The sequence below is a fragment of the Bolinopsis microptera genome, chromosome 2 (assembly GCF_026151205.1).
Source record: "Bolinopsis microptera isolate Bmic1 chromosome 2, MBARI_Bmic_1.0, whole genome shotgun sequence".
NCBI lineage: Eukaryota > Metazoa > Ctenophora > Tentaculata > Lobata > Bolinopsidae > Bolinopsis > Bolinopsis microptera.
Genome location: NC_087073.1, coordinates 5,663,440 through 5,676,264, shown reverse-complemented (window position 1 = coordinate 5,676,264; position 12,825 = coordinate 5,663,440). Strand labels below are relative to the sequence as shown.

The 12,825-nt window shown below is 37.9% G+C and overlaps 1 protein-coding gene across 1 annotated transcript; it reads left to right on the top strand.

Moving 5' to 3' along the window:
- Nucleotides 1–9,908: 9,908 nt before the first annotated feature.
- On the top strand, nucleotides 9,909–12,585 carry LOC134811237 (uncharacterized). The gene is made up of 6 exons (XM_063818004.1): nucleotides 9,909–10,134; nucleotides 10,502–10,615; nucleotides 10,769–10,959; nucleotides 11,102–11,344; nucleotides 11,536–11,656; nucleotides 11,892–12,585. Exons 1-6 carry the CDS (start codon nucleotides 10,089–10,091, stop codon nucleotides 12,128–12,130), a joined length of 954 nt encoding a protein of 317 aa, XP_063674074.1. The 5' UTR covers nucleotides 9,909–10,088; the 3' UTR covers nucleotides 12,131–12,585.
- Nucleotides 12,586–12,825: the final 240 nt, after the last annotated feature.

The window sequence follows — 12,825 nt, the reverse complement described above, 5'->3', positions numbered from 1 at the left end:
CTTGTCACGTTAATTGTCGTCTGCTCGCGTGCTGTATTTTAAGCGGGCTGGACGCGCACTGTGTCTTCTAACATCGGGCTGCGAGTGCTCAGATGACAAAATATAGCCCGCTGGTGGATATAATATGTTACACCCTGTTTATTATGTACTTGTTACTAAAAAACGTTTGATTGTTTCTAACTCATCTCTCTTGTTAATGTTAGGTTTGAACTTCAAAATAAGCATTGCTTCTGCAATCTTTCTTCTAGCTGTGTTGCTTTCTGTTTTTAAAATCTCAAATTCTAAATTGGGTTCTGACCCCCTATGTAAACTGTTATAATGAATAGCAAAAGCTTGACTAGTGTTAGAAGGAGTTAAAGGAAATTTAGCATATCTTAGGTGCTCTCCGAGCCTATCATGTGCCCTCCTGCACGTCTCACCAATATAAATATTATTACAGATTTTACAGGTAATCTTATACACAACGTTCTTCACCTCACAATCTTTATTTTCAGTTATTAATAAAGGACAAATTTTACAGGAGTTAATGATACAGGTTCTATTATCATACGGTCTGTTATTACACACAATATTTCTTAGTTTTCTAGCTGGGGAAAATATAACTTTAATAGGTAAATTGTTCTGTTTAATATGATTCCTAATTCTGTTACTGATACTGTCTGAGATAAAATCTAACTTAAGCACTGTTCTGTTATCCTCCCTATTTCTATTACTAATACTACTACGACGTCTGTTGGAATAATTTCTGGGTGTTTGATACCCGTTTCTAGTCATAAGACGGTCTAAAATGCTGTATGAATGTTCTCTCTCCTGAGGTCCTGACGAGATCTTGTCCGCTTCTTTATACAGGTTGATAACGGTGTTCGTCTTCACAGATTCTGGGTGACATGAATTCTTGTGAAGTGTGATGTCTTTCTGCTGTGGCTTACGGTACAAGCGGCTCGTCACAGTTCCATCAGGTTCCACTCTAAGCTCTGTGTTAAGGAATGGGATGAACTCTTGGTCGTTCTCCGGAAACTCTACCTCCCACTTGAGTTTCTTGTCAGGGTCCTGGTCTGCGATACTCTGAACAAGTGCTAGAGCTTCTTCTCTTGTTACAGCTGTGCTGGTGGCGTCGTCAATGTACCGCTTGTAGAAGTCAGATAAGTAGACCGACAAGTAATGTAAGTCAGTGTAAACCGAGCTTCTCTCAAACTTGTACACTCTGATCACTGCGCAAAATGGTCCCGGTCTCAATCCCATGAAAAGGCCATCCTGCTGTATCCACAGAGTCCCATTATACACAAAGTATGAACTAGTCAGGATGTGCAATAGGATCTCGTGAACATCAGTCAGGTTCAGTCCCATGAGATCAAGTTTTTCCCGGTGCTCAGTGGCCAGTTCTATAACGTCATCAATACAACCTTGGACATTTATGTTGGTATAAAGTGCTGAAATGTCCGCCGAGAAGATTCTCCTGCCAGCTAGCTGTTCTTTCGGAATTGCACGAAGAGTTTCCAGATGTTCAAAGAGATTACCAAGGTGACTGGGTATTTCCTTCAGTAATGGTTTGAGGATGGTTGTCACCAGCCAGCTCAATCTCTCTGTGGGTGAGTCAACACAGCTGATAATGGGTCGTACTTTCACCTGTTCCGTACTTGTACCTGCTAGTTGAGTTGGTCTGAAAAACCAAATATTATTAAACTGGATATCAACTGTTAATTAAATAATATTCATTAATAGTGGATAATATGTAGTTAAATTAGCTAATTAGCGGCATATTTTGATCAAGATTAAACACCGACCACCAGCAATGTGATCTAGGTTGCTATAAAAATAAATATAATATATAAATGTCAAATCGAGACCGCATTATCTGACATTGCGAACTGGCGGTTGACACGGTCAAATAAGATACTGTCTTACTGGGCGCCGCTCAACCTGGCATTCCGCCGCTCAACCTGTCATTCCGCCGCTCAGTCTGTTATTCCGCCGCTCAGCCTGTCATTCCGCCGCTCAGCCTGTCATTCAGCCGAATTTTCAATCGGTATAATCTGTTTATGAACAGAAAAGCCTGAAGTCTTATCATCTGAACTGGTGCTTTATGGTGTCTTGTCAAGCTTGTGAAACCCTAGCAATGTGGTTTTTATAAGCTGTACTGCTAGTGCTATAAAGTGAATGTACTAATTTTTAATATTGATAAGTAAATCTAGAAGGCAATATTGTCTTTGACTTTATTCCAAGAAATCGAATTAGTTCCCGCCGCTGTTACCTAAATAGCTTTGTCCTGTATTACAGATAGAAGTTTTAAAAACCTTAAATTAAATATCTATTTAGTTTTTTTAAATCTCGGTGTCTGTACTTTAAATCATTTAAGTTAAAATTTAAATCCGGTTCACGATACAATGCAGCCCGACTAAAAGGGTAGCCGGCACCAGATTATAGATTTACTGAGAATTATACTCAATTCCAAAACTATCGCTTTAAATAACTGGATCAGTGGGTAAAAGAGCAGACTGAGCAGGCGAACAGAACATATAAAAGGCAGTAGCTCCAGCAGAAACAACCACTTCATCAATATCCACTGTCCTGTTAGTGTTGGTTTCTGTGATCATAGCAACATATACTTTCAGTTTGGAGATTAGTATAGTATAGTAGTAGTTCAGTTTCATAACTGCCGGAACAGAAAAACCTATTCATATCACTCGCATATTTATTTAACAAGTTCTCTATTTTCAAACATTCTTACGAATAACCGCCTTCGTGGTATGTCTTGTCAATTTTTGACGACTCGAATAACTCCAAAATGAATTATAAATATGATTCGATAAACGAACTAAATTTTGCTAAAAGGTTAGCAAATAGATTAACACGAAGAGGCTAGTGGCCACACCCAACTAATCATCCATCTAATATCCACTTAGTACTAATGTTGTGGCACTGCACCACTCACTCCACCCCCACAAAACCTGTGCCATTTGTCCCACCTTGTTCGATATAGTGACGTTTGTGCAGACTCTTGATTGGATAAACGGGGACAAGGTGCAGTATCGGTTAGTATAGCTGTTGTTTGTGAATTAGAAAGCTCTAGATGAGCTAACAAAATAGTAGATCGCAGCTAACTAATAACGTAACCTCCGAAAATTGGGTGTTTCTGTTGAATTTGTGTTACGTCTGTTAAAAATCTGCTTTTATAATGTCAATCAAATGAGGACTGCACATTTATTAAGCTTAATTGAAGTAAGAGTCGTGTCTTGTGGCGTAACAGCACATAATGTTACTGTAAGTAACTTTGTAAGACTATTTGCCACACGTTACATATTTGTCTTTCGAGTGGCCTAGCTCACGTGCGCGATAAAAGGCACAAAAATCGTGGGGAAGCCATTTGTTAAATTCTGTGAAAATTATTTTATTTCTGACATCAGATCACGTCATGAGTGACATCACTAATTCAATATAACAAAACCTTTTATCTTGTCTGCCGTCATGGCTAATGGCATGGTGTTATAAAACAATATGATATCACGACCATTTTACTAGCGACCTTTGTGTTGAGTTTAATAATATTGATAATAGTTGAGAAGTGAAGATCATGGGTAATGGGTATGAGGACCATGTGGTATATGCTGAATTATGGTAGTAGTTTAGAACTAGTACATAAAGTTTAGTAATTGTAGTCTTGTATGAGTAGTACGTCGGCTCGTTGCTACGTCTGTGATGTCGTAACAGCAGACAATAAGATAGCCTTTGTTGCCACACTAGTCGTGTGTAGCAGCTACATAATTGGAGAAATTACCATTTCTCTATATATAAGCTGATTGAGCTAGAGCTAGAGATTGCGCCATATCTCGTAAACCGTAGAGCGGGCTTGTTTCCGATTATATTGTGGACATGTTGAGTTGGGGGAACGTCTGGCAATCTTGATAATAATCTTGATAGTATTACTTCTGCTTGTAATTGTATTATTCAGTATCCAACAGTATACAACACAAGGGAGACTAGAGGCCAGGGAAGACATTAGGTTAAATGGATTATTTAAAACTGCTTGATCATCAATTTGTGCAAGAGTTAGACTTAAGGAACCCCTCCGAGATTCAAAAAAAAATTTGAATTTTCGAAATCTTGGAATCTTGAAATCTTGCGCGATAACCTGCCTTAAAAACTACCTTACGAGACATATTTATATTCGACATAATTCCGGTGACCTAAATGATTTGGGAATGAAAACATGGGATTTTTGTGTAAGGCACCTCTAATTCAAGCTGTTTCATCTTATAAACAGTTTCTCCGGCGCCTTTGAAAGTTAGTTTTAACTTGACTTCCAATCCTCCAGACGGAATGGGAGACCGCCGCGGTGTTTTTTATCCTCCACCACTCCCGAAATTTCGTTGCCGTGGCAAATGAAATAGTAGCAGAGCTTGATGACTTTTAATTGTACGTGTCCAGCCGTCATGGATCATTTTTATAACATTAACTTACCATATTGATAGTTAATCGACAAAGTCATAATTAAAGAAAATACGTGAAAAATAATTTGGGGAAAATTTAAATAATAATGGTGGCCTAAATTTTGGTAGTCCGAAAATATGGTGTTTTTTTTTTCTGAAAACCACCGACCTTCGTACCTTTTAAATATGTCTCGTAAGGTATTTAGTATTTCTTCTCAGCATGGGGCAAGTATAATTTCGGTAGCTCCAAAATAGGTCAAATCGGTTTGTTTCACAATTTATTCCAAAATATTTTGACAACTTAATCGCATGGGGGTTTACTGCACTTCGACTCTCCAATTCCCACAAGCGCATTAGGTTTTGTTCCGGATCGGAGGTATGAGACGTCTAGTCGACAAGTTAAACAAAGTTTGGTCACTAAATGATTTCGTTTACAATTATTACAGCGACTTCAACGCTTGAATTCAATATACTAAAATACGTTTATATTATCATACAGGGTGTTAACAAAATATCGGTACGGTTTTAAACATCTGTAAATTAATTATTTATGAAAGCTATATAGTATATATTAAGTTTTTAATTTTTTTGTAAACTGGTAACAAATTTGTTACTTTATGGGCATATATGGGCATGCGCATCAAGTTTGACAGCTTTCAGCCAAACAAATTGTCAAATATTGATATTTTTAATCTTAATTCGTTTATATATTCAATATTTTAGTTAAGACCTTCAAATAAGACCCAAATATGTCCACGAAGGAAATAAATATTTCAGGCAGCTAGTATATATATAGAGGTTTAACACCAATACTCAGTAGATCGTTTGCAGCCACAAGGCACAATTCCGATCATCGATCACAAATTTGCACACAAGCTGTGGGTTTCATAATGAGTTACCTGCAATTCTAACGTATGGAGCTATTTGATTAAGATGCGATAATACTATAATACTTAATATAAGCATGTAGATGAGACTGTCATCTACATTTAATTTTACCAATACCACTCGTATTTTTTTTAGAGGTTTTACGTTTCATTTCTAAAGATAAATATCACTTTCTTTAAGTCTTCTGCTCTATTTCTACAGCCAATTCACTATTGCAATATTCAGACATGGGTAACCGAAGAGTGAAGGTATAATTACGAATTATCACTTATTTGCAGTATTGTTACAGCACCAATACAAAAGACGTTGATAGCCTCCGCAAAAACCCTCTGATAACTTGCTCTGTAAATTTCTATTTCTAGAAATCAAGGCGTGTCGCTGGATCGTAGTATATATTTAATACCTATAAATAGAATTAGATCATAGGTATTACAACCATCTGACTGGCGAGAGCTGTGTGCGAGTACTATGCCTTTCGCAGAAAGGCACAGTACTCGCCCATTCGCAGAGAGGCTAAGTGTTCTTTTATTTATATCCACCACTATATTCCGACAGTATGGATTTTGTTTTTGTACCACATCTTTTTGCCGCTAAGCAAATACTCCGGCCATATAAACCGTTCGTCGGTATAGAATGTAGTCCAAATATTGGTTTTATTTTGACCAGATTTCGATGACCACCGGACAGGTTAACCTGTGTTAACTGTTAACCTAGGTTAAAAGTTAACCCCACCAGAGCTTACTTCCATCATCTTATTTTGAGGATGAAATTCCTACACAGGTTTAAGTGATTTCTATAGAATGACTGTATATCGTGACTTGTAGCTCAAATCACTATCTCGTATTGCATATAATGGAATGTGTCAGGCAGCGCGAGAGAGAGAGAGAGAGAGAGAGAGAGAGAGAGAGAGAGAGAGAGAGAGAGAGAGAGAGAGAGAGAGAGAGAGAGAGAGAGAGAGAGAGAGAGAGAGAGAGAGAGAGAGAGAGAGAGAGAGAGAGAGAGAGAGAGGTATTGACATGTCAATCAAATGATGTCAATATCATTCAGCACCCCGGATTCCTCTTTTATTACTTCATTAGGTTGGTGTCGTATGCCAGTACTTGCCCCATATATATTAAGGTGCCACAATTTAAATCAATTTAAGCGTTTATTACAGCTTTTGTTTGATATCTCAGCCATTTACATTAAAAAACGTATAGTTTTAATTTTCGTATTGAATTGCTTGATATATAAAGTGGTTCCATAATTTGATCCTCCTATGTATTTAAAATAAATGCTTTATAACCGACTTAAAAGAATAATATTTCATTTCTTCACACGACCAGCTCTTGCTTGCTTATTGATTTTCTTTTATGATACTAATTTCTAGCTAAAAGGTCCTGTGAAGGAAAGGCTTTGTAATTTAGGTTATTTGAACACATTTATATCTATCCATGAATACGTGGTAGAAATTCAGTAGAAAGTTCAGTGGAAACAGATCTCACGATCATTTTATTTATAACCCTGACGATATTAAATATCTAATATTAAATATCTCTAAACAGTCAGCACCCCTCTGACAGCTGAAATCATAATTCAACCCGCTCAATTTATATATAAATGGTGCCAGTTCACTGAGCAGCACTGCCAGCTCACAGCAGATTATGATCATAGCTCTTCCGAAGACCCAACGTATGTTGCTGCTTTGATTCATATTCTATCATGTATCAGTACCTGATTTTAAGTTGGAATTGGAAGTACTTACAGTAGTTTTGAACGATCAGCGTCATATTTCTAATTCTAATTTAGGATGCTTTTAGCCACATATTTAAGTACGTGTCTAGGGCGGAATGGCAGTGATTTATTATGAGATCGGGGAACGTTACGTTATTTTTTTGAACTCATGAATTTTTTAAATTTCAGATGAAATTCATAAATATGGTTGATGGCTAGATTGGTACCTCATACCTCTTCTTCGACCATCCTTATTCCTTATACTTACTTGATTTGTCATGACGGGCAACCACATTAACAAAATCTACCTCACATTAGATTAATGACAGTTGGTTCCATCAAGATGCCAAGTCTCCAGCGCAACCTGACATTCAACTTCAAGTCCAAAATAAGATCACCCCTGCTGAAGAAGTCCAAGAAGTCCCGGACGGAGTCGGAACTGTGTAAACACAGTGTGTCCCTCAGCAAGGTTGGAGTGACGGCCGATCAAAAGGAACAGACCTGCAAAACGCAATCATCCCACCACCACCACTCAGGTAATTAAACTGCACTCCTGTCACTACCATCTGACAGATTTGAGTGTGCAAAGTATAATTTTAGTGCAGCAGTGATCGCGAGGTTGCCATAGTGATCGCGAGGTTGCCATAATTCCTGTCCGTTTCAAGAGGTGGTTAGCTTTTGGGTGCCGGTTGAATTTTCGGGCAAGTTTGAAGTTGTCCTCATCATGCATGTTTGTGTCATTTTGCACACGAAAATTAAACATGCTCGGAAATTGTCAATCGTCCTAACTCGGTACCATAGTAATTAATCTACTCAAAATTCATTTTATTTAAGTAACGTATTTTAGTCCTTCTTCAGTCGATATGGATAAGTAATCTCACTATTAGTTTGAGCTATGTTCCCAAAATGCTTAAGGTAAAAGGTCCCCTCATTTCTTGATTAAAGTCAGATATGCATGCACATTGCACAAGTAGAAAATATGATTTGCACTATTCTTTCGCTCACTCAGTTGAATTCTGTCGAACTGTCTTTATAATTCTAGGAAACTTGCTGAATTAAGGTCCCCGAGACAAATTAGCTCGTTCATCTAGCCTGATTGATTAGCTCCCGCAAATTTGAACAACCACCACTTCAAATTAGTTTGAACCAGCTCAAATGAATTCCTGATGATATCATCGTACTCCGAGTGATAATGTCACCTAGGCAACGCTTGTTCGATTGTTTCGAAATTTCATTTCCTGGATTCTTCAGTGTTGAATATTGACATAATACATCGTGCGATGATGATTGTCGGACATTAAAGTATAACTCGTGCTGCTCACTGCTCTAAACAGTACCCTGCGTAGTATGGTGTCACAACAAAAGTAGCTCTGAACAAAAGCCTCTTACAATTACATGACCTCTGTTTATTGTACACTGCTCAGAACAAAGGAGTCAGTCCCTGTCGCTCTCGTATACTCCGCTCTATATCTTTTCATCTTACTAATCATGGAGATGTACTGAAGCACGTGCAGCAAGCTTGCCAGGTCCACCCCACTAGCTCCGAGAAAGGCTGTAAGTGCACATTTAAAGAACTGGACGACCCATTAGCGCTCCATGTCTGGCTACTAACACACGTTATAGAGGTCCGCTCTATAATCGCTCTCTGTCTCCCTGCTCTCTCCAGCTCTAGTTTGACTGACGTATATAATGCTAGGAGTTGATCTAATTTCCTTTGCACATCTGTGTGGTTCACACTGGTTATCAAGATCATCTCTCTCGCTTTGTACGTCACATGACGGTGGTCCGTGGTCGTACGCTGATCCTTCTCCTCACATGTTTGATGTAGTCGCATGTGTACACTTAACTTCTGCTCTTATCACCGACTCGCTAACTGTGTAAATTGTAGATCATACATTGTATAGGCTACAATTGTAGTGGAGCTAGTTACTATTGGCATTGTTTATGTCACGATCAGCTGGCGGTTATTGGTCTTAATTTAGTTATTAATGTTGTGTCCACACGTCTTTTATGATTCATGTCGAATTTGTCGGCGGTTATTGCATTTTTGAGAGAGTTGTCAGTACATTTTTATCTGGATCACCAGAAATTAAGAACTCAATTTGCTGCTGTATTGGGTGCGATCAAATAATCTCGAGCTTTCAATTTCTTCTGAAATATGCACATGATATATAATTCTGATGTAAGCAGTCATTTATATTATCAAGCTTTACCATGCTGCTTACTACGGTCAGGTGCTTTCTAATTCTAAAGGTTTTTGTTAGAGGTCATTGCTAGTGGCTTTTGTCAGAGGTCATTACTTAGAAAGGCTTTTGAAATTTATAGTGCCAAAATACGGAATATTTGCATACAAGAAAGAGCTCTAGTGTTATGGCGGTATGACGATAGCCGGATATAGGATCCATTCTCCACCTCAATAATTAAATATGCATCGCAAGAGCAAACATGCAAGTCGCAAACCAAGACTTATCTTCGTATCAGGAAACGGTAGAAAGAGAACCCCGGATGTCGTGAGAAGCATTTAAGTTCGGACCCTCAGTTGAATCTAACCAGAGTAGATTTTGTAAACTTTGTGCCACCTTTCAATTCTATAAATAAATATTATCATTACGAACCTGTTCAGGTTGGTATTACCCTGGCTTACCCTGATTACCTCTGCTAAGAATTAAATTATTTTATGCCTTTATGATTGGGAGTCTACTGTCTGCACACTTGATACTATCAACGCAAATCTCTCATTAGGGTATAATGACCTACGATAGTTGGGGCCTCAACATCTTTATAAACTTAAGTTAAGTTGAGTTGGCATTCATTCCCTCTCGAGTCTTGTATTGTTAGGGCACACAAACGTTCCCATCAGCTCCTCCACCGCTGTCCATTTAGATTTCGGCTGATTTTTCTGAAAGGTGATCCTATGTCTGTAAGGCATACTATTTACTGTTATCGATAGCAGTGGTAGACTATTAACCGAGGTAGTATTACACCGTGATATTACGGCAATATGCCTCCTCTTTCTTATTGCCTATATTTCTCGTAAATCTTGTGTCTTTGTCAATTGTCATGTCGTGGGGTCGATTTTCATGGTTCGGGTCTCATAAGAGTGATTGTAAGTAGATTTTGTTTCCGGTTCATCTTCAGCTTCAGCTGTTTTAAGTTCTCCAATGCGAAACTTTACAGTTGATTTAAATTGTATGATCGATTTGATAGTCACCTTACGTCACAATTCTCTGATGAAATAGCTATAAAATCGAAATCCGTAAAATTAAATGGTTAAGGTTTTAATCAATTTTGCCATAAAAGGTCAAATGTTCCGCGAATTTTAACTGTCCCTTGAGCTTTCTAACCACCACTGCCAAGTCATGCATTAGTTGTATCGCTTCAATAGCATTTTATGTGATTTCTATTTCATTATTTTACTGTGAAACGTGGTTATTTTGTAAAAACCAAGCTAACGTTGTTTTCCTTCCTGATAGATGAAGCAATGCCGCTAAAGAAAGGACTGAAGAGTAGGAGTACCGAGAACTTGTCCCGAAACCAGATAACCAACAACCGACTTGATAAACACAGATCTTCTTTCAAGCAAAAAGGTAATAAATCTTTAAAATCTTATGTACGTGACTTACTCGATACATCAAACATGGTCTCACTTTCATCATTTTGAAGATGTCGCAGCGTTAATTAACCAAATTTGGTACTCAAAATTGTAATTTTCCATCCACTAAATTCAATCTCTCCACCAGATGACAATCCAATCTGTAATCTGCCCCTACCTCTCTCCCTGACGCTTGGTATCTCCTCTCTGAGTGACAGTAAACTTTACTCTTACCACAACAGCCAGGAGTTTCTAACCTTCCTTACCAAGAGTGCCCGGGACGTTGAGGAAGCGGAGAGAAACCACACCATCGACACAGCTCTCACTCAAATCAAAGAGGTGAGGCTCTCGCGGTATATCTTTGGGACTGATTATACTATGAACGGTTTACTTTTTGTGATGTTTTGAAGCAGACTTTTCGCTTTTAACGAACAATTTATTTTCTCAATTCGCAGTTAGTTAACCAGTTATTCTGTTTCAGTTAAAAACCCTGGTTGAAGAGAACACAAAGTTGTTGAGATTTGTTCAGCACACCCAAGAATATAACCCCTCGAGCGAAATAGACGACATTATGGTCTGCAACATCAGCAAAACTCTCAAAGAACACCGGAGTGTCATGGAGAAGATGTGTGAACGAGCAAAGCAATATAAAATACAACTCATTCTGGCGGAATCAGACCTTGACACCAACAACTCTCAGGAGATGAAAGCAGACCTTTTAGCTGTAAGTAATCATTAATTCGAGTCGATTTTTAAGTTTTATTGTCTTAAGAGTTTTGTGGTTAGTAATTATAGTTGATTGAACTCAATTATTCAATTCAGTGGGACAGCTGCTACGTGATGAATACATTGTGTAAATACAGATTTTAATTACAGATTTTAATTACATGATTTGACATTCTTATTTCCCCACAGATGAACAAGACACTATCATGGATGTCGATGATAATCCGGTACCATACATGGGGATCAAACGTAGCAGACGAGTCTCTGTACCACAGCGATGATGACGTCATTAACCAGAATAGAAAATTAGGTAAGATTGGATAGCAATTTCATAGTTCCTTATTAGGGTCATTTCTATAGCAATGGTCCGTCCTCATTCAATTTCCCCTTTGATTCGAAGCTCATTACCATCGCCGACACGAATCATTATACTTATAGGCAGTATTTCCTAACAATATGTTAATACGATGCACCCGCAGATTTTATTTCGTAACCTTTGCTGCTGTTGATTGCTTCATAGATCATAACCGTTTACCTATCTGCAGGTCGAAGGAACTGTATCCGTGTGCGAGAACGCCCCAAGTGGAGCGAGGAGACAGCCATCACCTGCACCATTACACCCCCAACCAAACCAGGACACAAACAACCCTCCTTACAAATGAGCAACAGTCGCACCAACACCAAACAGACTTTTACCAATGATAAACTTTCCGTGCCAAGTTCAGGCAAACAGATTTCTTTGAGCAGGATTGCATCTAATGTTACGAGAATAACCAAGGGTTGAATTTTAGGTATTTGAATTAGTTTTTAGGGGTTATAAAGTTATTTAACTTAACGTTTCACATGGTCAGTCATGACATGGGATTAGCATGTAATATTTAATGAATCCTGTATACCCGGACTAAAATAAGATAGAATTGTATCATGACTGCCGGATTTTTAATCCTATTTACAGTTTTATGAGTATTAAAACAATTTTATATGAGTTATAGACGGCAAAGCATTTCCTTGCATGTGATCAGAATGAATGAGTAGTAGTTGTAGTAGTAGTAGTAGTAGTAGTATAAACTACAGAATTACACAGTAGTTTACAAGGATGTTTTTAAAGGTTTCCAGTTTTATAGCTGTACAGAATAGTATAGTTACTAAGTAATAACTATGTAACTATGCAGAATAGTGCCAACCAGGGTTGATGTTCTATAGTCAATACCTAGATGTAGTACAAATCATTCTTTATGCAATGAACATGCAGTTTTTATTTTCTCAAGAAAGAACTTCTAAATAAGATTACCCCTTCAAAAATTCGATCAGCACAAGCTAATAGCTATATTTGATTCATCAAATTGGTATATCTCAGCGACACACAAGTTCGGATGATTTGTTTTGGTTCATGAGATAATGAGGAGTCGAGACGCGATCATATCAAAGATATATAATATATATATTGAATATTCGCAAAGCATGTCATAAACTTTAATC

Bases quoted from the DNA above. Each gene is read 5' to 3' on its own strand.
- LOC134811237 (XM_063818004.1), top strand. From the start codon at position 10,089: ATGTCGTGGGGTCGATTTTCATGGTTCGGGTCTCATAAGAGTGATT. The intron at 10,616-10,768 runs GTAATAAATCTT...TCTCTCCACCAG, and splicing joins ATCTTCTTTCAAGCAAAAAG to ATGACAATCCAATCTGTAAT. The intron at 11,657-11,891 runs GTAAGATTGGAT...ACCTATCTGCAG, and splicing joins TAACCAGAATAGAAAATTAG to GTCGAAGGAACTGTATCCGT.